The sequence below is a fragment of the Anomaloglossus baeobatrachus genome, chromosome 4 (assembly GCF_048569485.1).
Source record: "Anomaloglossus baeobatrachus isolate aAnoBae1 chromosome 4, aAnoBae1.hap1, whole genome shotgun sequence".
NCBI classification, from domain to species: domain Eukaryota; kingdom Metazoa; phylum Chordata; class Amphibia; order Anura; family Aromobatidae; genus Anomaloglossus; species Anomaloglossus baeobatrachus.
The window spans coordinates 226676762-226704617 of record NC_134356.1 but is presented as its reverse complement, the minus strand read 5'-3'; the positions used below and the strand labels follow the sequence as shown (position 1 = coordinate 226704617).

Genomic DNA, 27856 nt, shown 5'->3' with positions numbered 1-27856 from the left:
GACACTTTATTGTGGATGTGTATTTTTCATCTTTTTCCACCCACAAGTACCTCCTGCCGAGGAGCCTAATCAGAACATGCTCTAACAAATAATAAATACCAAATAAAGAGAATATTTTCTTTCAATAAAGATTAGGTAAACGTAATAAATCCCAATATGACATCCTTTTTCTGAATAGACAGCACCCTGTAGTTAGGAAGCTCTGTTATGAATTGGCAATGCTCTCTGCGGGATTATGATAGAAGTCAGTTACTCGAGTGCTTTTAGTAGCCATACATCAACGTAATAAGTTGATGAAAGTAGTCATCTAAGATGTGTCAAGTCTTTTTTGTTCAGATGCTAATTAAGAAGTGGAGTATATATAAAGGCAGAAATCTTCAGCACATTATCAAAAACATTTTTTATTTTAGATCTGTCACAGGCCTTGCAAAAGAATGGTAAGAATGATCAGCTTAAGCTATCCACTCATAATATCTTTATCCATTCTATCCCAAGGCTTCCTGTTTTCCTTGTCCAAGTCTATTCGAAAAGCAGAGAATGATGTCTTACTAGATACGATCGCTCTAAGGAAAGCATTAAGGAATGGAGACGCAATATACAAATCCTCGACTAACCCGCAGGACCAGTACTCTATGGATGAAGGCGAGGAGGAACGAAACATAAAGGTAAATAACGCATATATTTCATTCATTACAGAGTTTTCATTTACTGGTATATATGATGTAAACCTACGTTTATTTGTCATGAACAAAGATTTCGGCAAATGTTTTCCTTATTGCTGCTCCCCAACATTCATTACAAAACCTGTCCATCTCCAGAGCGCAGGATCTGAAAACACTTACGTCAGCCATGATGTTAACCCATTAAACGTTGGGGTGAAACAGATTCCATTTTCTACATTGAAAAGCTCATCCCAAAATTCAGAGAATGGAGATGAAACTGTTGAGCTAACGCATGAAAGAAGAGATATCGGGGAAGAAGAAAATGCAGCAAAGTTTCCAATTGGGAGAAGAGACTTTGATAGTAAGTATTAAAGATTTGGACTATTTTATTCTATGTGGAATACATAATGAAACCTCTCCATAAATCAACTCATATGACCACCCCCTTATCCAAGCCAGACTTCCATTTCCACCATATTTCTATACTGGTGATCTTCTCTGAGAAGACAACTACTCTAAGGAGATCATATTTAATGTAATTTTGGGTGATTATCTCAGTGACGTTTCACTATGCTTTTAGCTACAAAAAATCCCACAAAAAACAAGTCACAAGTCCATGAAGTTCAACCTTTCTCCACCAGTTATACATTCTCCATACCTCCCAACATTTAAAGATGAGAAAGAGGGACAAATCATGCGGCGCGCGTAAGCCACGCCCCTAACCACACCCATTTTGCAATCTGTCACGCCCACAGCCAATCCTTTTCAGCACTGCTGATCACATTGTTTAAGGCTGCGTGCCCACGATCAGTATTTGCAGCATTTTGGATGTAGCGTGTTTTTGCTGTGTCTAAAACGCTGCATTGTACAGTACAAGCACAGTGGAGGGATTTCTAGAAATCCCGTGGCCACTGTGCTTATTTTTTCTGCAGCAAACACTGACCTGCGGAGCGTCTGTCCAGACCGCAGCATATCAATTGTTTGCTGCAGTTGCATGCATCCTCCGTAGGGAGGACACAGCAGTAGACCACAGCGCACTGAACCCTGATTATGGGCACAGGCAGCTGTGTTCTCCTGCAGAGGAGACTTGCAGCCCCACAGGTCAGGACCCGCTGCCTCCAGGACACAGCGAGTCCTGATCGTGGGCAGAGGCAGCTGTGGTCTCCTGCGGAGGAGACGTGCAGCCCCGCAGGTCAGGACCCGCTGCCTCCAGGACACAGCGAGTCCTGATCGTGGGCACAGGCAGCTGTGGTCTCCTGCGGAGACGTGCAACCCCGCAGGTCAGGACGCGCTGCCTCCAGGACACAGCGAGTCCTGATCATGGGCACAGGCAGCTGCGGTCTCCTGCGGAGGAGACGTGCAGCCCCGCAGGTCAGGACGCGCTGCCTCCAGGACACAGTGAGTCCTGATCGTGGGCACAGGCATACGTACATATACGGTACATATTTGAAGACAAATTCCCTGAAACACATATAAACAGACAAATCTATACACAGCCATCTATACTGACATACATAGATATATACAACATACATATACACACATTGGAGGTAATAATATGGGGAAGCCGGCAGCAGCCGCACTCACCTACCCCGCTTGTCTATATCCAGCTCCTCCTCGGCATGTGATCACTTGGCATCACTTTAACAGACCTAGCCACGCACAGTGCACACTGACACCGCTGTGTATGTATCACAAGGGAGGATGGGGTTTTATATACTAATATATATATATATATATATATATATACACTGTATATATACAGTATATACAGCACAGGAGGGGCTGGGGGCTACAGTATCTACAGCACAGGAGGGGCTGGGGGCTACAGTATATACAGCACAGGAGGGGCTGGGGCTACAGTATATACAGCACAGGAGGCTCTTGAAGCATAGACAGTACTTGAGGGGGCATACATATTAGGCCTGTTTCAGATGTCAGTGATTCTGGTACGTATGTGCTAGTTTTTATACGTACCAGAATCACTGACCTATGCAGACACATTATAATCAATGGGTCTGCACACACATCAGTGATTTTTCACTGACCGTGTCTCCGTGCGGCGTACATGCGTATCTGTGATTGCCGCACAGAAACATGTCCGTTTTTTTTCTGGCATCACTGATGTCCCACAGACCACACTATGGTGTGATCCGTGAAACACGTACCAGAAAAACACGGACATTTAAAATAAAAAGCTTTTTCAACTCACCTTCTCCAGCGATGCTGAGTTCGGCAGCTGCTCTCTGCTTCTTCCTGCCTGGTTCATTATGGCATGCATATTCATTTATGCAGCCAGAGCCAACCCGGAAGCAGCTGCAGAGGTGAGAGAGCGGTGGCTGGATGCTGAATCGTGGGACTCTTCAGCACCACGGAGAGCAGGAGCGGGGGCAGGTGAGTATATGTCCATGTGCAATCACGGAGTACGGATCACGTATCATGGATTGCACATGGACAACCACTGTGTGCCGTGAATCATGGAGTATGAAGGGACATATGCATGTTTAACACATCAGTGAAGAACGTCTGTGTTTTTCACTGAGGCGCATACACGATACTAAGGGGTATACACATTACTGGGGGAAATACACTTTACTGTGGGGCATACAAATTACTGGTAGCATAGATATTACTAAGGGGCATATAGCTCTGGTGTTGGGGCTTATACAGCGCTGGGGGCACATACAGCTCCGATGGGGGGGATGGGGGCATACAAATCTGGTGTGGGGGCTGGGGGGGCACACAGATCTGGTGGGGGGGGTGGCTGGAGGCATATAGCTCTGGTGAGGAGAGGGCTGCTGGGGCATACAGATCTGGTGAGGGGGGGCTCGGATACATATCTGGTGGGAGGGGGAAGGGGGCTGGAAGCATACAGAGCTGGGGGGTGCTGGGGGGCATATAGATCTGGTGGGGGGGCTGGGAGGCATACAAATCTGGTGTGGGGGCCAAGGGGCATACAAATCTAGTGTGGGGGCTGGGGGGTATACAAATCTGGTGTGAGGGTTGAGGGGCATACAGATCTGGTGAGGGGGTTTGGCTGGGGGCATATAGCTCTGGTGAGGAGAGGGCTGCTGGGGCATACAGATCTGGTGAGAGGGGGCTGGAGGCATACAGAGCTGGGGGGTGCTGGGGGGCATATAGATCTGGTGGGGTGGCTGGGGGGTATACAAATCTGGTGTGGGGGCTGGGGGGCATACAAATCTGGTGAGGGGGTTTGGCTGGAGGCATATAGCTCTGGTGAGGAGAGGGCTGCTGGGGCATACAGATCTGATGAGAGGGGGCTGGAGGCATACAGAGCTGAGGGGTGCTGTGTGGCATATAGATCTGGTGGGGTGGCTGGGGGGTATACAAATATGGTGTGGGGGCTGGGGGGCATACAAATCTGGTGAGGGGGGGTGGCTGGAGGCATATAGCTCTGGTGAGGAGAGGGCTGCTGGGGCATACAGATCTGGTGAGGGGGGGCTGGGGGATACATATCTGGTGGGAGGGGGCTGGGGGCATATAGATCTGGTCGGGGGCATACAAATTTGGTGAGGGGGCCATACAGATGTGGTGAGGGGGGTGACTGGAGGCATATAGCTCTGGTGAGGAGGGAGTTGGGGCATATAGCTCTGGGTAGGTGGGGGGGGGTCACATATATCGTTCCTTGGTGTTCAGCTCCTCTTCCTCCAGTCTCTGCATCTGTGGACAGAGCTCAGCATGTTGCTCGGTAGCTCCTCCGCCCACAGATGCACTTCCGTACACAAACAGCCCAGCAGTGAGCAGTGAGTGCACGCTGAGCTGCAGATTTAAAGTGCCGGCAGCCAGGAAAGAGCTGCTGCTGCCGCCCACCCATAACAGCGGCAGCACAGAGTCAGAGCAGTGAAGCAGCGCTCGGCTCTGCTCATGTGCATTGAGGGGGAGAAAGTCAGGCGGGGAGAGCGGGACAAAAAGCCTCACGATCGTGACACCGGGACACCCGCTGAAATCCGGTACAGTCCCGCTGTATCCGGGACGGTTGGGAGGTATGCATTCTCTATCAGTACGTTATAGATAACCCACAATGTCATTCGATATTAGAAAAGCAGTTAGCCTTTATTAAATGTTTTTATAGTATCTGCCCCTACTACCTCTTTCAGTAGGACATTCCTCTTATGGAAAAGAACCCTTTCCTATCTGTGCTTGTAATGGGAGCCATTGTTTACTTCCAAGATGTGAAACTATATCCTGATGATTTACTGAAACGTGAAGGGATCACTACAGTTTACAGTGCAGCTATTTTGGGTCTTGTAATTAGTCATGTACTGTGTTTCTCTGAAAATAAGACAGGATCTTGTATTTTTTTGCTTGGAAAGATGTGCTAGGACTTCTTTTCAGGGGATGTCTTATTTTTTTTCCCATGAACAACAATCCACATTTATTCTTTAAGAAAAAAAAATCAAATTATTGAAATATCTTTATATCACATTCTAGAACATCAACATAACTCTCTAAACCCTCCTCTAGGCTTCTGCAGTTAAGAGACCTTTGGTGACTTCATGGTCCCATAAAGGTCCAGTGTTAACCCTGGAATAGAAACGCCCAGAGCCCTGAAAATTTGCCCAGTTTGACTTTCCCTCATGCCGACTGACTAACTGGGGCTTATTTTTGGAGTAGCGCTTATATTTCAAGTATACTCCAACAATCCTGTAAAATCATGCTAGGACTAATTTTTGGAAAAAGAAGGCATCAACATTTTCATCCACTGTAATTACCGTATTTTTCGGACTATAAGACACACCCTGGTTTTAGAGGAGGAAAATAGGAAAATTAAAATTTTAAGCAAAAAATGTGGTCATGACACACTGTTATGGTGTGAGGATCTGCTGCTGACACTATTATGGGGGTAATGTCCCCAAATTCTCTACTAAGGTACCCCATCCTCGTAATGATCCTCCTGCCTTGCATATACAGTATATATCCCTCATCCTGGTATAGCCCACATCCTGCTATATACCGTTATCGTGGCATATGGCTGCATCCTGCTATATACCCCATCCTGGCATATGGCCCCATCCTGCTATATACCACATCCTGGCATATGGCCCCAACTTGCTATATAACCCATCCTGGCATATGGCCCCATCCTGCTATATACCCCCATCGTGCTATATGCCCCCATCCTGCTATATACCCCATCCTGGTGTATGGCCCCATCCTGCTGTATACACCCATTCTGCTATATGCCCCCATCCTGCTCATAAACCCCCATCCTGCTACATACCCCCATCCTGCTATATAGCCCCATCCTGCTCATAATATACCCCCTTCCTGCTAAATACCCCCATCATGCTATATGCCCTCATCCTGCTATATACCCCCATCCTGGTATACGGCCCGTATCCTGTGGCACATAAAAAAAAATAAACGTTCATACTCACCTTACCTCACTCCCTGCAGCATCGCTCCTCCTCCAATCTGTGTCAGTAGCGCCACTGACCTGTGTGGAGCTGGCCACGATCCCTGCAGCATCGCGATGTCCTCCTGTCTGTGCTGGCCGCGGCTGCGTGTGGACACGTGCGCACAGCGATGATGTCATCGCTGTGCGCACCGCTAGTCTCCACACAGCCGCCGCCACAGACAGGAGGAGATCGCGATGCTGCAGGGATCGTTGTCGGTGAGTATACTGATTCACTGAACCCCGCGCTGATGAAGATGCGCGGGGGGCAGTGAATACTGCCACACATGATCACTCCTGGCTGTAGTTGCCAGGGGTGATCACGCTGGACGGCTGTTTATCCCTCGCTCATCATCCCGCCCACCTGTCAGCGCCTGCTTCAGTGCTGAGAGATGATGGGTGGGAAGATGGACATTCATATTAAATGAGCGGGTCCACATGGTCACGGCAGGCGCTGCTACACCCGCTCCACCGCAGCACCCTCATTCCCCACAGTCACATTCAGACTATAAGATGCCCCGCCACTTTCCCCCAACATTTGGGGGGGAAAAGTGCGTCTTATAGTCTGAAAAATACAGTAAGTAATGAAGCATCAATGAGAAGCTGAGATCATTAAAAATGTAAAGAATTATTATTAGCAATATCCACTGTGAAATTATACAGTGTGTCCACCGCCATTAACTTGAGAACGGAGGCAGCTATATGCATAGAAGTGGTGCCTAGGTATAGTAAAGTAGCCATGCACTACTCAATGAAACCACCTATAGCACCACCTGGTGGAAAACAACAGAGTTAGCATTTTTATCTCGAAAACGGAACGAGATAAAGAAAAAAAGTGAATTACGAAGCTGCAATACGATTCAATATGAATTGACACCTTGCATACAGAAATGCTATGATATGAAACCCATGACCCCCTCAAACATTGAATGCTAGTCACGCATATGGTGCTCATTTAACTTTGATGCTCAAAGTGGCCACCGTCAGCTGCAATGCACATCTGGACTCTGGACAGCATACTGTATCTTGCTGCACGTTGTGCAATATGGTAGGTGACACGTTTGCACAAGCATCTGAGATACGTTGTCGTAGGTCCTGCAATGTTGGTGGAGGGGTCGCATACACCTGCTGTTTGATGTGACCTCACAGAAAGAAGTCCAATTGGGTAAGGTCAGGTGAGCGTGGAGCCCACTCCCTGCAGCCACCATACCCAATGACTTGTAGGAAGGTCTCCATGAGGTATCGCTTCACATCCGCAGCCTTGTGAGTTTTACACGTTCTAATCATAGCATTTCTGTATGCAAGGTGTCGATTCGTATTGAATTGATGATGCCCTACAACTTTGTAATTCACTTTTTTTCTCTATCTCGTTCCGTTTTCAAAATAAAAGTGCTAACTCCGTTGTTTTCCACCAGGTGGCGCTATAGGTGATTCCATTGCGTAGCGCATGGCTACTTTACTATACCTAGACACCACTTCTATGCCTATAGCTGCCGCCGTTCTCACATTAATGGCAGTGGACAGGATATGGGTTGACACACTGTATAAATGTGTGTGTGTGTGTGTGTGTGTGTGTGTGTGTGTGTGTGTGTGTGTGTGTGTGTGTGTGTGTGTGTGTGTGTGTGTGTGTTCGCAGTGAGGAACTGGAAGCCGGAGCATCGTGGGGACAGCATCGAGGACTCATCACAGTTCACAGGGGTGTCATCAGGGTGTCCTCAGAGTTCATTGGGAACTCCAATGACCTCCTGGACGTCACTGCACACACACTGCTTGCTTTGTTAATACTCAACTGTCACCAGCGATGTTGTCCCTGGAGCTGTCCTCGGCGGTGCTGTACCCAGCGCTGTCCCCTCAATGCTGTTGCTTCCAGCTCCTCACTGCGGTGAATATTCTATGAGTATAATGAGCGGGGGTCAGAAGCAGGAGACAGCAGAGCCGAAGAAAACAACACTGGATACAGGTGAATATAGAAAATCTTTTTATTTAAAAGGCTTGTGTTTTCTCCGGTACGTGTGACACGTATGCAAACACAGATGTCACACGTGTGACCATAACCATGCGTATGACTTGCTTGTACCAGATTAAATACGGACATCTGAAACCGGCCTAATACATGCTTCAACAGATATGAGGACCCTGCTAACAAGTTTATAATGTATGAGGAAATAGAGGAGACTAAAATGTGAATGGGAAAATATTGCGTGTATTGTATGGTCCAGCCATCAATATAATAAATAGGGCATTCACATATCGCTGCATGAACCAGTCACCAGCCAATATGTGTACAGGTACAGAGGGTTTTTAAGTGCATGGAGGGTGTGTAAATAGATGATACGAGAGACCAGATTTGGAGGAAAATTTTGTAGGGGAAGAACGGGAATAGTTAGATTAGTCTGACCCATCGCCTCACTTAAGACATGCATTTTTAAGGCATGCTTAAAACTGTGGGTATTAGGAGTTAATCAAATTGTCTTTGGTAGTGCATTCCAGAAAATAGGTGCAGCTTGCAAGAAGTCTTGGAGACTGGGTGTTCGGATTATTAAGGATGTTGGTTGTAGGTAATTAGCAGAAAGGAAAAGCATGGGTAGAGTGATAGATGAGCCAGGAGATATAGGATGACATAGCTCTGTGGAGAGCATTGTGAGTGTGATAAATTTATATTGAACGTTGTAGTAGATGGGCAACCAGTGCGATGACTGGCACAGGGTAGACCCATCAGTGTAGTGGTTGTGTATATAACATCAGATGTACAGCCAATGCGACTTTCTTGATGCAGCCGTGCACAGACCCCCTAGAGATAGTGACTGTATTTTGCCAAAGGAAGGAATATAAGATGTATAGTCATATGAAAAAGTTAGGGCACCCCTATTAATGTTAACCTTTTTTCTTTATAACAATTTGGGTTTTTGCAACAGCTATTTCAGTTTCATATATCTAATAACTGATGGACTCAGTAATATTTCTGGATTGAAATGAGGTTTATTGTACTAACAGAAAATGTGCAATCCGCATTTAAACAAAATTTGACCGGTGCAAAAGTATGGGCACCCTTATCAATTTCTTGATTTGAACACTCCTAACTACTTTTTACTGACTTACTAAAGCACTAAATTGGTTTTGTAACCTCATTGAGCTTTGAACTTCATAGGCAGGTGTATCCAATCATGAGAAAAGGTATTTAAGGTGGCCACTTGCAAGTTGTTCTCCTATTTGAATCTCCTATAAAGAGTGGCATCATGGGCTCCTCAAAACAACTCTCAAATGATCTTAAAACAAAGATTATTCAACATAGTTGTTAAGGGGGTTGTCTCAGAGATTTAAACTGTCAGTTTCCACTGTGAGGAACATAGTAAGGAAATGGAAGAACACAGGTACAGTTCTTGTTAAGCCCAGAAGTGTCAGGCCAAGAAAAATATCAGAAAGGCAGAGAAGGAGAATGGTTAGGACAGTCAAGGACAATCCACAGACCACCTTCAAAGACCTGCAGCATCATCTTGCTGCAGATGGTGTCAATGTGCATCGGTCAACAATACAGTGCACGTTGCACAAGACGAAGCTGTATGGGAGAGTGATGTGAAAGAAGCAGTTTCTGCAAGCACGCCACAAACAGAGTTGCCTGAGGTATGCAAAAGCACATTTGGACAAACCAGTTACATTTTGGAAGAAGGTCATGTGGACTGATGAAACAAAGATTGAGTTGTTTGGTCAAACAAAAAGGTGTTATGCATGGAGGCAAAAAACCACGGCATTCCAAGAAAAGCACTTGCTACCCACAGTAAAATTTGGTGGCGGTTCCATCATGCTTTGGGGCTGTGTGGCCAATGCCGGCACCGGGAATCTTGTTAAAGTTGAGGGTCACATGGATTCAACTCAGTATCAGCAGATTCTTGACAATAATGTGCAAGAATCAGTGACGAAGTTGAAGTTACGCAGGGTATGAAGAAAATCATCCAAAACACCGCTCCAATTCTACTCAGGCATTCATGCAGAGGAACAATTACAATGTTCTGGAATGGCCATCCCAGTCCCCAGACCTGAATACCATTGAAAATCTGTGGGATGATTGGAAACGTGCTGTCCATGCTCGGCAACCATCAAACTTAACTGAACTGGAATTGTTTTGTAAACAGGAATGGTCAAATATACCTTCATCCAGGAACTCATTAAAAGCTACAGGAAGCGACTAGAGGCTGTTATTTTTGCAAAAGGAGGATCTACAAAATATTAATGTCACTTTTATGTTGAGGTGCCCATACTTTTGCACAGGTCAAATTTTGTTTATATGCGGATTGCACATTTTCTGTTAGTACAATAAAACTCATTTCAATCCAGAAATATTACTGAGTCCATCAGTTATTAGATATATTCAGCTAAAAAAACTGGGGAAAAACGGGTTTTTTTGCCGCGCTAAGAGACCACGAGAAGAAGTATAATAATTTGTTCTTTTATTTAGGTCATTACAACGCGTTTCGGAGACTCATCTGCCTCCCTCCTCAGGGAAATGAATTGAGATTCTTTTCCCTGAGGAAGGAGGCAGATGAGTCTCCGAAACGCGTTGGAATTACCTAAATAAAAGGACAAATTATTATACTTATGCTCGTGGTCTCTTAGCGCGGCAAAAAAACCCGTTTTTCCCCAGTTTTTTTACGTTGAAAATTTGCTGCTGAACCACCTAAGCGCTCATCCACGTCTGCAAAGGGGTTGTGACTGGCACAACCCTGCCAGGTGAGTGCACTGCTTTTTTCCTTGTTCACCCTGTAAACCGGGTAAGACCCTATTGCGCCTCTTTCTCTCCCATCACAGCACCTTATTAGATATATGAAACTGAAATAGCTGTTGCAAAAACCCAAATTGTTCTAAAGAAAAAAGGATAACATTAATAGGGGTGCCCAAACATTTTCATATGACTGTATGCTAGCATAAACACAAATTTCATGTATGGCTCCGATAAATTAGGTTGTCGGAAATAAACTGGCAAATTGAGCAAGCAGAGGCTCAATTACAATGATATAACAGTGGGGAAGATCTAATGCTAAATATGCCAAAATTCTGGAGCAAATTGGGTCCAAAATCATTGTACTTGCCCTACATCAAATTATGTACTTTAGGTAGTTTGTTACTCGCCTTTAACATGGGACTGTACAAAAAATTTGGCACAAAGTAAGCCAAGTAATCGACGTTGTAAAGATCAGACTAGACAGTTTAAAAATGTGCCAGATTTATTAAACAGCATGAACCACTGTAACTTGTTGCATGATAAGACTGTCTAGTCTCATTTTACAGTCTGGGAATTAGATGCATCTAGTAAATCTGCCCCAGTGAGTAATTTGTGTAAAAACGTCTGTCGGCGTGCGGCTGTGATTCAGTGACTTCATAAATGTCACAGCTGCTTTGGACTATATCAGATTTATTGCAAATTGCTTGATTATCAATGACCAATGACAATAAGCAGGCAACTTGGAACTTATTTCCTATAATGAAAACAACACTCCATTGAAATATACATGTGAGCAACGGGAAACCTTTTACCCCGTGGAGCCGCTCTCTTCCTGTCAATGTGGCACAGTAGGCCAATAGTCATGGCACGCTACACCATGAGCGCAGCTAAAATGCCTCCCCTTGCTTGTTGACTGACAGCTAGCACTGTACACATATGCGGTACACAGATGCTGCAGAGCAGGCAGTCCGTGATAGATCTTCTACAACTCCCAGATAACTGGAAGCAAACAGTTGCAGGGAGAATATAGCTTAAGTTTCTTCCCATAGCTGCTGCTCTGCTTCGCCTTCCAGGTAGGATTTACCTCCAGATTAAACAGACTAGCTTGGTCCTGAACTCTTCTCACCCATTTTTTTTTTTAAGTGACAGGTCTCTCAATGCATGGAAGCATGCGTAGGAAGAGCCCCATCACTCAAGGACAGCGGGTGGGGAGATGCGGCCATAGACCCACCTGTCCGAACTGGCTACTCAACTAGGTGTTTTACTGAAACAGTAGCGTTTATCGTTAAACATGCATGGCTTAAATCTTTGCAGACAGCATCTGATACATGTTGCAGGGTCATTATAAAAAAAAATAAAAATATATATATATATATATATATATATATATATATTTATAATTAGATAGAGAAAGAGAGAGATATTATATATATACACACACACAAACATACATGCATATACACACAAAAACAAATAGACTTTCTATACAAAAAAAATAAAAGATATATATAAATCTGGCCCAGATCATGTGATAATCGTTAAAAAGAGGGATGGTAAGGGGAGTTGTATAATAAGCAGTAAATAGCTGAATCCAGGCAAACAAAGATATAAAACCTAAAATATAACTTTTATTGATATATAGCTAAAAGTGAATCTCAATTCACTCAAGGTGAGTAAAAACAGACAAACAATAACAAAAAGATATAGTCATGTTGCCATAGGGCTACATATACCCAATCAGATGCACACTGATACGATATGGCAGCACTCGTATTTCACCAGTTATTTGAGAGTACTACTCAAATGAGGCTGCCTAGGTATAGTATGACTATAGATGGACACACACTACGTTATGCCCTTGGGGCTGCAACCATCATAAATTACAAATAGTGTGTCCAAACATCAAAAGCATACGGGTATCAGGGTTAAATCCCCTAAGGGAACGATCTTACCCGATCTTGCAGACGTAGGAGTGGGCGACCAATGTCAGGACAGCACGGCTCATAGATAGGGGGCTGTCCACCAGCTCATCAAAATCCCATACTTCTATTGCCGAGTGTTCCAAAGTTTACAAAACACATTACTCCCGACGCGTTTCATACGGGGAATCATCAGGGGAGTATAATGCCAGTAATGTGGTATGGCCCATATATATCATACGGCCATATCTATATGCCCAATATCGCTGTAGGCCAAAGGAGGAGAAAAAACACATAGTAAGCCCAAAGATCACAAAGATCACATAGAGTAGCCATATCACACTGCCCTATCCATGAGATACTCACCGCACACGTGCGTGCGTCAGGTACGAATCCTTTTCAAAAAGTGCCGCGCTCCATGATGTGGAGCCGGCCCCTTAAATATACCGGCGCATGCGCAGAAGCACCAAGCCGGCCAGTGACGCGCGCTCCCAGAAGGCACCCGGACCGGAAGCACGCGTCATCGGCCGCCGCGTCGCAATGAAGCGGGCGGAAGTTAACCAAGTGCACGTCACGACCTGGCAAATCACGCCTGCTGGCTCCACCAGTCAGAACCCAGAGCGTGTTGCTATCGCAACATAAACAAGCTCCGGTTCGCCTAGCCCGGCGTCATCATAAGAAATCCATGCTGGCTAATACCGCTCAGACATGGTGGGTAAAAAACGCCTATATCGGCAAGTCTATAATGTACCCAGTGAGGCATAGACCCATCCACATGAGGCTTATATTATTTTCGGACAAACCATCAGCTGTCAATCATGATATCCAATACAGGAAATCATGCAGCTGAGCTGCAATAGGGAACAAATGCCGGGGCCGCAGAACGAATACAAAGAGAAAAAGAGAAAAATTCAAAAACAGGGGGGGGGGGGAAATCCACATATAGGGAACAATCAATTAGGGGATAGTAACGTATGAAAAAGAGAACCTATTTAGTTGAGCATATCAAGGCATACTACATGTCCCAACATCACATATATAGATGGAAAGTGATAAAAACAAATCTATTATTCATATTGATCATAGAATGGTCCTTAAGCAGACTCAGGAACCAATGCTGGAAAATCAAGTGAGGACAGGCCAGATGGAACTAGGTAGACCTATATAGAAAAATTTTGAATTATTGCCTTATGGCAGGTTTTCTTGCATCGGACATAGACACCAGACAATGGGCCACAGAGGCTAAGGATGTATTTTCGGAGAAAAACCTAGTTTTAAAAAAATACACACCCACTCTAAGTGGGGCATTTAAAGATCTTACTAGGATCTATAAAGATCGTATAACATCTTGGTGGGAGGTCCAATCCTTGGAAAGCTATCTGAAGGACAAAATTGTCCCACGACATCTGAGAATTACATTACAACCTGGGTTTCGTCATAAGAATGCTGAGTTCATGAACCTTTGGGAAAAGGAGGCAACTGAAAGTTCCCTCAGGTTCATGAGACTGCTATTGGAGGAGGAGAAAAAGAATCTCACTAGTCTGGAGGACTCTCTGAAGGAACATATAGATATCACCCGTAAATTTAATGGTGAAGGAGACTTTGCCAATAAGGAGTTAGTCTTGCAAGGTGTTATAGAAAAATTCCAATATAGACTAAAAGAAAGGAAACATAGATTCTATATAAGAGACCTACAGGACTTTAAAGAAAATAGGGTATATTTTTCCTTTAATAGTCGCAATCCTCGACAGAGTGAGACAGACATCTCCTCGACCGACGTGCACTTGGTCGTGACGTGCACTTGGTTAACTTCCGCCCGCTTCATTGCGACGCGGCGGCCGATGACGCGTGCTTCCGGTCCGGGTGCCTTCTGGGAGCGCGCGTCACTGGCCGGCTTGGTGCTTCTGCGCATGCGCCGGTATATTTAAGGGGCCGGCTCCACATCATGGAGCGCGGCACTTTTTGAAAAGGATTCGTACCTGACGCACGCACGTGTGCGGTGAGTATCTCATGGATAGGGCAGTGTGATATGGCTACTCTATGTGATCTTTGTGATCTTTGGGCTTACTATGTGTTTTTTCTCCTCCTTTGGCCTACAGCGATATTGGGCATATAGATATGGCCGTATGATATATATGGGCCATACCACATTACTGGCATTATACTCCCCTGATGATTCCCCGTATGAAACGCGTCGGGAGTAATGTGTTTTGTAAACTTTGGAACACTCGGCAATAGAAGTATGGGATTTTGATGAGCTGGTGGACAGCCCCCTATCTATGAGCCGTGCTGTCCTGACATTGGTCGCCCACTCCTACGTCTGCAAGATCGGGTAAGATCGTTCCCTTAGGGGATTTAACCCTGATACCCGTATGCTTTTGATGTTTGGACACACTATTTGTAATTTATGATGGTTGCAGCCCCAAGGGCATAACGTAGTGTGTGTCCATCTATAGTCATACTATACCTAGGCAGCCTCATTTGAGTAGTACTCTCAAATAACTGGTGAAATACGAGTGCTGCCATATCGTATCAGTGTGCATCTGATTGGGTATATGTAGCCCTATGGCAACATGACTATATCTTTTTGTTATTGTTTGTCTGTTTTTACTCACCTTGAGTGAATTGAGATTCACTTTTAGCTATATATCAATAAAAGTTATATTTTAGGTTTTATATCTTTGTTTGCCTGGATTCAGCTATTTACTGCAGTTGATATTGTGGATCCCCTGGGTATTTGCTATTTTACGAGTTGTATAATAACAAGCCAAGCACCTGTGTGACAATCACACCGATAGATGTTTGGAGAAACCCAGAGAACATACGGTACTTTTCAAACAGAGATTTAGGAAAAGCAAAGGGGAATGAATACAGAAAGTATGCCCGAATTACGCAGTTCAGGCAAACCCCTCATCAGATCCATTGCTTTGGTTCTGTTCACGTTATCCTTATTTTCAAAATGTGCACAAGAACAGTTGAACACACTTTTCTGTATGCTTAAAAAGATGGACATCACCGGAACACAGACAAGTTCATAGGGACTGCCTCTGCCTCATTCCAGTGAAATTTCTGTTGGGAATTTTGTCAGAATCATTCATTTCAGAGATTAATATGTAAACCTAGATGTAAGCACTCAGCAAGAAAAAGGTGAGCCGCCCCTTCCTGGGATCTTTGGGAGGCAGAATAAACAGCAGTCGAAGAATTGACTTTTTTATGCCGTTCACCTTGTAGTATAAGTGATTTGGCGGCTTTATTCCTCAGGTCAGTACAATTAAAGCGATACCAGGATTATATAGGTTTTATTTTTATTTATTTTTTTTTAAGATTTGGCTACTACCACAACTTAAAAAAAAAAACAAAAAAAAAAACACAAAAAAACTTTTCCACAAAATAAGTGTTTTTTGTATTACTATATTTTGAACGCTGTAGTTTTGTTATTTTGAACGCTGTAGTTTTGTTATTTTTCTGCCAACAGTACCACATATTTGATTGCTTTCTATTCCGCATTTTTTTTTGAGGCAGAATCAATAAGCAACAGAAATTCTAGAATTGTATTTGAGTTTATTTTTCTTATGCCATTCAATGTTGTAAAAGTGATAAGGCCGCTTTATTCTTCAAGTCAGTACAAATGCAGCAATACCAAAATTTAGATTGTTTATGCCAATTTTACACAATTTTCTAGAATAAATTTGTACTTGCATTGCGGTATTTTGAGAGCTATAGTTTTTTTTTAATGTTTTGCAGATGAGGTTGAATGAGGGAGGGCTTGTTTTCTGTGGGACAAGATGACATTTTCAGCTATGCCATTTTATTACAAATTAGGTTATTGGGTTTTTACGCTTTTTGTCAGCTGTATAATGAAAGTTTTTGCTTTTTTTTTATTTTTAATTTTTATTTTTTTAACAGTGTCCACTGAAGAGTAACTAGTGTGACAATTTTATAGATCGGGTGGTTCTGGAAGTGGCCGTCCCAAATGTGTACTCTACATTTATGCAAGAAAAACAAAAACAATTTTCAGTTTTGTTATAGAGACATATTTATATTATATATATATATATATATATATATATATATATATATATATATATATATATATATATATATATATATATATATATATATATATATATTATATATATATATATATATATATCTCTATCTAATTTTAGTTTCACTTTTTACTTACCATATATACTCGAGTATAAGCAGTTTCGTCAGGGTTCCACACAAAAAAAAAAAAAAAAAAAAAAAACACAAACACACGCACACACACACACACACACACACACACACACACACACACACTCTCTCACCTCTCCTCCACTCCCGCGGTGCCTCAGCTGCTCCTTGTAGACCCCTCCGTGATAGCGTCCGATGCTCAGGGCTGCTGTCTGCCGTCACGTCTTTTCAGCAGTTGAATGCGGCGGTGCGGTAAAGCAATCAACTGCTGTAAAGCGCTGCCGGCAGCGGTGGCCCTGTGTATTGAACGCTAACATGGAGGGGGTCTATGCCTGCGGTCTGCAAGAGGCACTCCTTGATGATCGCGTCCCATGCACAGAGCCACCACTGCAGGATGCCATCATGGCTTTACAGCAGTTGAATGCTTTACGATATGCAAAGCATTAAACTGCTGTAAAGAGCTGACCGCGGCGGTGGCTCCATGCACGGGACGTGATCATCAAGGGGTGCCTCTTGCAGACTGCAGGCAGAGACCACTCCGTGATAGCGTCTTGTACATGGGGACACCGCTGCAGTCAGTGCTTTACAGCAGTTGAATGCTTTGCTGCACCACCGCTGCTGTAAGGCATTCAACTGCAGTAAAGACATGACGGCAGACAGCAGCCCCATGCATCGGACGCGATCACGGAGGGATCTACAAGGAGTAGCTGAGGTCACCGTGGGAACGGAGGAGAGGCGAGAATATTTTTCTTTTTTTCCATAATAGAGGACAGGAAGGTGACATTACTGTATGGCACATTATAACAGGGGACATTACTGCAGGGCCCAAGGATAGGCATATTACAATAAGGGGAGGTGGGAGAAGGACGGGGCACATTACTACAAGGTGGGGGGGGGACAAGGATGGGCACAGTACATTTTATTGGGATCTATTTTTATTCTTGAAACTCCCCAATAGCTGCATTTCCCTCCCTAGGCTTATACTCGAGTCAATATGGTTTCCGTATTTTGTTTTAGAATTAGGGGCCTCAGCTTATACGGTAATCCCTATATGGGCCATTAACTTTTATTACTCTTTTCATTGATATAATGTATTGCACTACATCACACCTGTCACTATTACCCTGACAGAACTCCTGTTAGACCATGCTCCTGGCATGGTCTAATAGACCACCATAGCTGGCAAACCCACAGGTCACCATTTGATCTTGGGTTGCCATGGTAACGCTCACACCCCCGCAATCACATCAAGGGGGTCCTGATCACGTGGGAGAGGGAGCGCACTCCCTCTCCCATCTCCTGTGCCTCATGACATAAGTTTGTAATTTTGTGAGAACTCCTTCCAGACCATGACGTTAACTTATATCAATGTCATCAATTGGTTAAAAAAAAAAAAAAAATTTAAATAGGTTTTCCTATAGTTAAGTCCCCTTTAAGTCTTTAAGTTTCCTTAGGGAACTTGTATCAAATATTTGCAGATTCATCAGTATAGTAGTGATAGTATTTGTGGCGCCCTGGACAAGACAGGGGCCACAGGTAACTACCCCACCACACCCTACACCCCGGTTAGGCACATCTAAGCCAGACACAAAAGCCTTGTTGCCTTCCCCAGGGGCTGATGTCCACACCAGGGGGTGGAGCCAGGCGGTTGGTCTCCACCCACCAAGGAGTTCACAGTCCTAAAGGAAGGAAAAAGGGAGCAGATAGAGTTTGGACAGTGAAAGTGGAAGGAGGAAAAAGTGAGGAGAGTGAAGTGGCAAGAGAGCAGACAGAAGGGAGTCCGGGTGTGTGGCCCGGACGGAGCAGCAAGGTTGGCAGACGGTGGTGACCGTCTGCAGGAGTGGCCTATCGGAGTTTGCCGTACGGAACGTGGACGGGCGGTGGCCCAGCGGTACCGGACCGGTATACAAAGAGAAGCCAGCACCATTGGCAGGGGCCTTTCGGATCCCGGCAAGGCTAGGAGTCGCCGTGAATTTGCCAAATCCGTTAGTGAAGGCGACCTCCTGGGTTTCCAAACAGTCAAGTCCCGACAGAAGGCAACCGTCCAACCGTGAAGGGGAGACACCGCCACGGGCAACCGTCTCCCAGGGCCAGCGCCTGCGGGCAAAAGGGGCTCCACCGGCCCATATCCAAGTCGGGGAGCGGGTTACCGGTGGGAACCCATCGCTACCAACATTGAACTTAGGTGCAGGGAGAGACAGTCATCACCAACCTACGGGGAAGAAGCAACCGCAGCCGTCTGGGGGACCCGTCCATCCAGCCGTGTGTTTTACCGAGAACCGTGTCATCGTCTCAGGCTGTGTGAGTACCCCCCGTGCCGTAAGGCACAGCGCTGCCCCTGCACCTCACCAGGCCCCGCAACCCGCCTGCCATCATCACTACCTACCCCATCACCGGGCCCCGGGACAACCAACCCCCTACCCACGGAGGGGAGAAATAACAACTCAGCTGCTCCCTGTCACCGCTCCCGGGATCCCCGTTCAGAGCAGCGGTGGTGTCACCAAAATCACAACCGTGGGTGGCGTCACGGGCAATATCCCTAAAACCAAAACCACCCCTTTTCACTCACGGGCGAGGAGCGCCGCTCGAGTCCCCGGGATCCGGTCCACCGCTTGAGCCACCACCGAGCATCAGCAGCGGCCACACCAGCAGCTGGACCCGAGCAGTGGAAGAGCGCAGAGTCACCTCCTCCGCCCGCGACATATTCAATTAAGACAGGTGTCGTAGGAGACCCAATATGGTAGCCACAGTGGTCTTCAGTAGGCCCTCCATGTCAGTCATCAGTACCCTACATTAGGATAGTGCAGATAGCCCTCAGAAGTGATGGCTGCCAAGTTAAAGGTGTTTAAATATTGCCAGCACGCTTGATAGCAGTGCTTATTAGGTTAACCTAATGTGATTGGAGCCAGTGCCAAGCTGCATGGGGCAGAGTCAGCACTCAAGTCCACTACATATGAGTAAGGCCCCCATAGATGTACAATGGCCATCTCGAAGGGTTTAATCAAAAATAGGTAGACAAGACTAAATACTTCCGAAATCTTCTACACTTCAAATTACTTTGATATTAATTTAAATACTTAGGGTTATATCTAATATATATATTAGGGTTTTCTAACAAAAATATTTTTCTGTATAGGCCACAAATATGATGCCATCATTAATATAGTATTGTTCAACATCATGAATCAAAAATTTCTGATAAACCATGTATTAGCTTAACATTTCATGCAAAACAAAAAAAAAAAAAAAAAAGTAACTACTGACAAATCTGTTTCCCCTTTAGTGCTCCGATGCATGTTGGGAAGAGTTTACCGACCTTGCTGGCAAATATGACAAACTGGAGATTTTCAAGTTGTGGTCGCCAGAATAATGACGAGTGCCTGTGTAACTGAAGCTCACATATGGAAATGACTGAAGAACAGATTTTGCATCATTTATTAATGTAAATTAAAACATATACAGTATGTGCAATGTAAACATGTCAGTTTACTAAAATTAAATAAAATACGTAAAAAAAAAAAAAAAAAAGAGAATAAAAATGCAAATAAATAACAAGTACCAAATATGGCCAATATATTACAAAAATAGTGACTTTAGAAACAACAAAAAGTTAATACAGAATTTTCGGCTAACAAATTATACACGGAAAAAGCTTGTAAGCTTAGCTTGCCCTGCGATCTGTTTTTTTGCTGCAGGTTTACTTTTAGCCTTGGTTGCCTTCTCCTTTGATTTATTAGGTGGTGCTGTTCTCTTTTGTGAGGGTTCATCATAGAGGTCATTTTGGTTTTCACCATTCTCAAACTGCTTCCTTTTTGTACTTTTTCGTATGGTGCCTTTATTAGCTTTTGCTTTCCCAATTGGGAGGTCCGCATTTCCAGAATTTATCTGTAAAGCCATTTTTTCTTTAGACACAACACCTAAAATAAAACAAAAGATCAGCCTTAAAAAAAAATAAAAAAAAAAAAAAAAAGTTGGCTTGTAGAGTGCATTCATGGCTACGTAAATGATTACCAGTTGGTGTAGCATCATCAGAGCAGAGTGCTGGAGCAATCTTTGGGGCTGGGTGAATGCAGGTTGGAACTTGGCTCATGCTAGGGAAGGCAAATGGTTTGATTTGAGTTGCAGCCTCATCTTTATAGGTGCAGGAGAACTGGGATCGAATCAGGTTTTGCTTTAGCTAAGGGACGAAAAGAAAAAAAAAAAAAAAGTGAAAAAACATTTTATATCAAATGATCTGACAATACAAGTTATGGACAATTTTATTTCTTATTCAAATTAATTTAATATTCTCCCTTACAATCCAAAGAACAGATATTAGAACAGCTCATGTTTTTCTTCTGAAAGAGTAATCAGAATAGTGCAGAATATTAGAGTTTAAGCAGCCAAAGTGGGATGGAGACGTGGCAGCCAAGGATTACTTGTTTGGATGTGTCACGTTTAAAGCACCACTCTAGTATTTGTTATTGCACTGCCCCCTTATATTCACCTTCTGGTGGCTTTACCTTCTATTGGCGCCACTCCGATTGGTCTCTTGATTTGTGTCCTGCCAGCAGCTCCAGTGTTTTATGGAGTGCACCGAAGGTCATCACTCAATACAAGTCTATGAGAGCCTCGTTTTGGTGATCTGAAATCCATTGGGAGCATGTGATGTACTTTTGACTCCAGGCCACAGAAGCTATGGGCACAAGATGTTGACACAAGCCCAGAGTGAGTGCAGCCGTCGGAAGGTGACTATATGACGGAAGGCTAATATTTAAAGAGCCAAAAAAAAAACACACACACACACACACACACACACACACACACACACACACACACACACACACACACACACACACACTTGTCAAGTGTATCATGACGGCTAGATGGGGGGGGGGGGGGAGGAATATGAAAATCATTTTTTAATAGTAACTAAAAACACCAAATAATAGCATCCATGAAGCACGAGAAGTGTAAATCAGCAGTTTGTCACCATACCGTAACAAGATATATAGAGTACATGAGTGGGTAATTATAAATAAGGTTTCTTTAAGGCTAGTTTTACACTTGCGTTGAACGGTATCCGTTGCATTGCGTTGTGTGACGGATGCAACGGATGTGTTGCATATAGTGGCACAACGGATGCCGCAAAACAACGCAATTCGTTTTGGTCTTTTTTTTTTTTTACAGTTTTACCGTCGGCAGACTATTGTGAACGATCAGCTGATCGCTAACAGTAGTCCGCCGCCGGGTGATCAGCCGATCACTCACAGTAGCCGGCCGCCGGGTGATCAGCCGATCAGTCCCAGTAGCCGGCCGCCGGGTGATCAGCCGATCAGTCCCAGTAGCCGGCCGCCGGGTGATCAGCTGATCGTTCGGTCGCCGACAATGTGTGCGGGGAGCGGGGGGCGGAGTGCGAAGTGGGTGGAGCCGAGCAGGGCCATGGCTGAGGACGTCAGTGCCGCGGGGACTGCATCGCTAGGGGACAGGTGAGTGTGAGATTGTGCGCGCGCGTGTGTGTGTGTGTGTGTGTGTGTGTGTGTGTGTGTGTGTGTGTGTGTACATACGGAGTGCGGGGAGGGGGCGGAGCCGAGCGGGGAAGTGTCGGGCTCCCGGCACACGTAACCAGGGTTCCTTGGTTACCCGATGTGTACCCTGGTTACGGGTGGAGGGAGCCAGAGAGAGCATGCGCAGTGAAATCCAAAGGATTCCACTGCTCAAAAAAAGTTACATGCTGCGTTCCTTCCGCCCGACGCAGCGTCAAAATAACGACGCTGCGTCGTCCGGCGGATGCAACGCTGACACTTGCGTTACAGTGTGTCATCCATACAAGTCTATGGAAAATAGCGCAGTGCGTTAACGGACTGCGCTATTCTCCATAGTGACGGACTCCGCTGAACGCAAGTGTGAAACTAGCCTAACTCTAGTTATATAGGAATGCTTACAGCCAGCACTGAACGGCCACCAAATAAAACAGATTTACAGATTGGAGGTTGTTTAAACCACCTATAGTGCTGGCCAAAAGTATTGGCACCCCTGCAATTCTGTCAGAGAATCCTCAGTTTCTTCTTGAAAATGATAGCAAATCACAAATTCTTTGGTATTATCATCTTCATTTAATTTGTCTTCAATGGGGGGGGGGGGGGGGGGATTGTCATAAAGCCAAATTGGATATAATTCCCCATCAAACATAAAAAAGGGGGTGGACAAAAGTATTGGCACTGATGGAAAATCATGTGATGCTTCTCTAATTTGTGTAATTAACAGCACCTGAAACTTACCTGTGGCACCTAACAGGTGTTGGCAATAACTGAATCACACTTGCAGCCAGTTGACATGGATTAAAGTTGACTCAACCTCTGTCCTGTGTCCTTGTGTGTACCACATTGAGCATGGAGAAAAAGAGAATTTTGTTTACTTACCGTAAATTCTTTTTCTTATAGTTCCGACATGGGAGACCCAAACCATGGGGTGTATAGCTTCTGCCTCCGGAGGACACACAAAGAACTACATTCAAAACGTGTAGCTCCTCCCTCCCAGCCTATACACCCCCTGGTAGCCAGTCCTAGCCAGTTTAGTGCAAAAGCTGAAGGAGGACATCCACCCACAAGTAGAGATAGAGCAAAACCCGGAACAACCGGAACCTCTGTCTACAACAACAGCCGGTGAAAACACAAGGAACAAGAAAACTGCCAACAGGCAACAGGGAGGGTGCTGGGTCTCCAATGTCGGAACTATAAGAAAAAGAATTTACGGTAAGTAAACAAAATTCTCTTTTTCTTTATCGTTCCTTATGGGAGACCCAAACCATGGGACGTCTCAAAGCAGTCCATGGGTGGGAAATAAACAGACACTGAGAAGTAGGCGAAACCTAACTTCACAAATGGGCGAAAGCCGTCCGAAGGATGCGTCCGCCCAAGCTCGCATCTGCCGAAGCATGAGCATGCACTTGGTAGTGCTTCGAAAAAAAGTGCAGACTAGACCACGTGGCAGCCTGACAGACCTGCTGAGCCGTAGCCCAAGAGGCACCGACGGCGCTGGTCGAGTGCGCCTTAATCCCCAGCGGGGGAGGCATCTGAGAACATTGGTAGGCATCGGATATGGCCGACCTATTCAATGAGCTAGGGTCGGTTGAGAAGCTGAGAGACCCTTGCGCTGACGTATGGTCAGCACACAAGAGAGGTGCACCGCCTAAGAAACAGCGGTGCGTGACACATAGATCCGGAGCGTCCGCACCAAATCTAAAGCATGCAACGCTTTCTCAAAGCGATGCACAGGGGCCGAACAAAGGGAAGACAATGAAATGTCCTGGTTAAGGTGGAAAGGGGACACCACCTTAGGGAGAAGGCCCGGAGTTGGACGGAGAACCACCTTGTCTTGGCGAAAAAAAAACAAAAAGGGTGACTCCGAAGAGAGCACAGTCAAATAAAAGACTCTCTTGAGATAAATTATGGCCACCAGAAAGACCACTTTCTGTGAAAGACTAAACAACGAAACCTCCCTAAGAGGCTCAAAGGGGGGTTTCTGTAAGGCCATGAGGACCCGAGTAAGGTCTCAGGGATCCAGAGACCGCCGGTAAGGCGGAATGATGTAAGATGCGCCCTGCATGAAGGAGCCCACCTGGGCCAGTCGGGCGATATGCCGCTGGAACAACGCTGACCGAGCCGAGACCTGTCCCTTGAGGGAATGAGGGACAGACCTAGCTGCAGGCCGGACTGTAGAAGGACAGGATGGTCGGCAAGGAAAAAACGGCCAAGGAGCATGGCCGGAAGAACGACACCAGGACAGGAAAATTCTCCAAGTCCTGAGGTAAATCCTGGCCGAGGAAGACTTCCGAGCCTGAGTCATAGTGAAGATGACCTCGGAAGGAATGCCTGAAGCCGTAAGGATTCAGGGCTCAAGAGCCACGCCGTCAATCTGAGAGCCGCAGAGTTGTTGTGGAAAACGGACCCTCTGAGAGAACGTCTGGCCGGTCCGGGAGATGCCACAGCACCTCTACGAACAGACGGAGCAGGTCTGGAAACCAAGTTCGCCTGGGCCTGGGGCGATAAGTGCGACCCGACGGCCCTCCATTTTGATCTTGCGCAGGACTCTGGGCAAGAGAGGTAGAGGGGGAAACACGTAGGCCAGACGGAACTGGGACCAATCTGGAACCAGCGCGTGCCAAGGCCTGAGGATCGTGGGAGCGAGCCACGTAAACCGGGACCTTGTTGTTGTGCCGGGATGCCATAGATCCACTTCCGGAGTGCCCTGCCTGCTAAATTGACCGGAACACTGCCGGATGCAGGGCTCACCCGCCGCTGCCCACGGTTAGACGGCTGGGATAATCTGCCTCCCAGTTTTCTGCGCCTGGGATGTGGACTGCGGATATGGTGGACTCGGAGTCCTCCGTCCACTGAAGGATATGTTGAACTTCCAACATTGCTAGGCGGCTGCGAGTCCAAGGACTACAGCCCTGATTTCTAGCACATTGATCGAAAGGGCTGATTCGGACGGTGTCCAAGTGCCCTATGCTCGGTGGTGGAGAAACTGCTCCCCAGCCGGATAGACTGGCCCGTGGTCGGAATCACCCAGGACGGGGCCAGAAAGGAGCGTCCCTGGTACAGAGAGAGGGGCCGAAGCCACCACTTAAGGAGAGCTCCTGGTCTGTGGCGACAGAGCCACCAGTCTGTGCAAGGAAGAAGTCCCTTGCCCCAACAGCGGAAAATGTCCAGCTGCAGGGGACGCAGATGGAACTGGCAAGGGGAACCGCTTCTATTGACGCCATCATCTGACCCAGCACCTGCATGAGGTGCCTGATGGAATGACGGCGGAGCCTCAGCAGAGAGCGAACCGCCAGATGAAGAGACTGCTGTATGACTAAGGGCAGCTTCACAAGCGTCAGCAGAGTCTCGAATTGCATCCCTAGGTACGTAAGTTACTGGGTCGGGATCAGAGTGGACTTGCAAGCGTGGCGAGAGTGAGCGAGACACTCCGCTGACAGTCTGCACTGGATGAAGCCCTGACTAGAAGGGCGTCCAGGAAGGAATCACTACCAACCCCTGGAGGAGCAGCACCGCAATTGGTGAATACACAAAGGGCCGTGGCTAGCCCAAGGGGAGAGCCACGATTGGAAATGTTCCTCTCTGATTACAAAACGTAGCCAACGCTGGTGGGAAACTGCGAATGGCACATGCAGAGAGACATCTCTGATGTCGATGGATGCTAAGAAATCTCCTTGGGTCATTGACTGATCGCAGAGATTTCTGCAAAATTGCCGCACCTGAACATGCTTGTTGAGAAGCTTGAGATCCAGGCCGGAAGTACCGTCCTTTTCGGGGACTAGGAAGAGATTTGAGTAGAAATCTCAGAACCGTTCCCAGTCGGGAACTGGTACAATTACTCCATTGGCCTGCAAGAATGCCACGGCCTGTGAGAAGGCGGCTGCCTTGGAGCAGGGGGGAGTTGTCAGAAAAAATCTGTTCTGCAGCCGTGGGAGAGGGTAACCCACACCCACTGATCGAAGACGTGTTGCAACCACACGTCGCCCAAGAGGGAGAGCCTGCCACTGACCAAGGACGTTAATCAAGAGGAGGCTGCCCTGGTGGCAGCAGCTCCTGCCGACTTAGGACACGGCTTCATGCGCCAGTTGGATTACGGACCTTGGCTGAGATAGTGGACGAGGCCGAGGGCTTAGAGGACGACCAGCTAGAGGAAACGAAAGGAACGAAACCTCGACTGGTTCCTGCCCTGGAAGGTTTCCTGGGTTGTGGCATGGAAGTACTCTTCCTGCCAAAAGCTTCCTTAATAATTTCATCCAGTTGTTCACCGAATAGACTGGTCCCAGCAAAAGGGAGTCCAGCAAGGAAACTTTTTAAGAAGCATCTGCCTTCCACTCTCGAAGCCACAGGAACCTGCGGATAGCGAGGGAAGTGGCCGAGGCCACCGCAGTGCGGTGACAGTCTCCAGCTATAGATGAAAAGACTGAAGCCTGGAAGTTAAGGCAACCAATTCGGGCAAAAAGGCCCTGGTGAGGGAATGCATCTCCTCCCAAGAAGCAGAGATGGCTTGAGAGCTCGCACTGCTGCAAAGATGGGGAGAACGAGGCCCCTGCCGCCTCAAATATAGATTTGGCCAGAAGGACAACCTGGCGGACAGTGGGATCCTCAGAGAGGAGCCGACAACTGTCCGGGCTGAAAGTCTAGACCCCGGAGGGTCCACCCTTGGTGAATGAGCCCACTCCTTGACCACCATTGGTGGAAGGGGGAAACAGTCATCAGAACCACGCTCTGGGAAGCGTCTGTCAGGACAAGCTCTGGACTTGGTCACAGTGATCTGAATGCTGGAGTGGATAAGGAACACACTCCTTGTTCTCTTAGGCAAGGTATACTGATGCTTTTCTGCCAAAGAGGGGTGCTCCCCTGATACAGGCGGATTGAGGTCCAGTATAAATATAATGGACGCAAACAAATCATTAGCATCTGCGTCACTTTCGGACAGATCAATAGGGTACATGGAGAGCGTCCGAGCCCCCAGTAGGTCAGAAGTACGCTTAAGAAAGCGTTTGTCAGGACAGGCCCTGGGTTCACAGTGGCCTGCTCTCTTAGGTGAGATAAACTGATGTTTTCCTACCCAAGAGGCCTGTTCTTCTGACACTGGAGGGTTAAGGTCCAGAACGGAGTTAATGGACGCATCAAATCGCTAACATCTGCATCACCATCGGTATCAATGGGGTACAGAGACGAAGCGTCTGAGCCCACAGTAAGGGTATCCTCCTCGCCTTGTGACTCGGCCCGTGAGGCAGAGCCGTGGGGCGAGGAAGGAAAGGAGTCCCTGCGTCTCCGTTTAGGAGGACGGGGTCAGGGATTAGATGAAACAGACTCTGTGAGCTCTGCAGAGCGAGCTGGAGCATCAGAGGCACCCTGAGAAGGGGGCTGATGCATGCTTAGCAGCGTCCGAGACAACTGTCCAATGGAGTTTGCAAAGGACTGGGAAATAGCATTGG

General features: G+C 46.2%; 2 protein-coding genes across 4 annotated transcripts in view; one reads left to right on the top strand and one right to left on the bottom strand.

The window, feature by feature from the left end:
• The first annotated feature begins 398 nt into the window (after positions 1-398).
• On the top strand, positions 399-20823 carry PMCH (pro-melanin concentrating hormone). The gene is made up of 3 exons (XM_075344714.1): positions 399-665; positions 819-1023; positions 20177-20823. The coding sequence occupies exons 1-3, from the start codon at positions 435-437 to the stop codon at positions 20224-20226; spliced, it is 486 nt and encodes a 161-aa protein (XP_075200829.1). The 5' UTR covers positions 399-434; the 3' UTR covers positions 20227-20823.
• The window catches only part of PARPBP (PARP1 binding protein), a 59778-nt gene continuing 52234 nt past the window's right edge, over positions 20313-27856 (bottom strand). For 2 of the 3 annotated variants that reach the window (XM_075344710.1, XM_075344709.1), the window contains exons 10-11: positions 20905-21070; positions 20313-20810 (exon numbers count right to left, since the gene is read on the bottom strand). In XM_075344710.1, the coding sequence (XP_075200825.1) occupies positions 20530-20810; positions 20905-21070 (447 nt within the window). In that variant the 3' untranslated portion in view covers positions 20313-20529. Of the gene's footprint in view, positions 20811-20904; positions 21071-21395; positions 21569-27856 lie in introns of those variants that run through there. The other variant, XR_012753014.1, reaches the window with a different exon arrangement.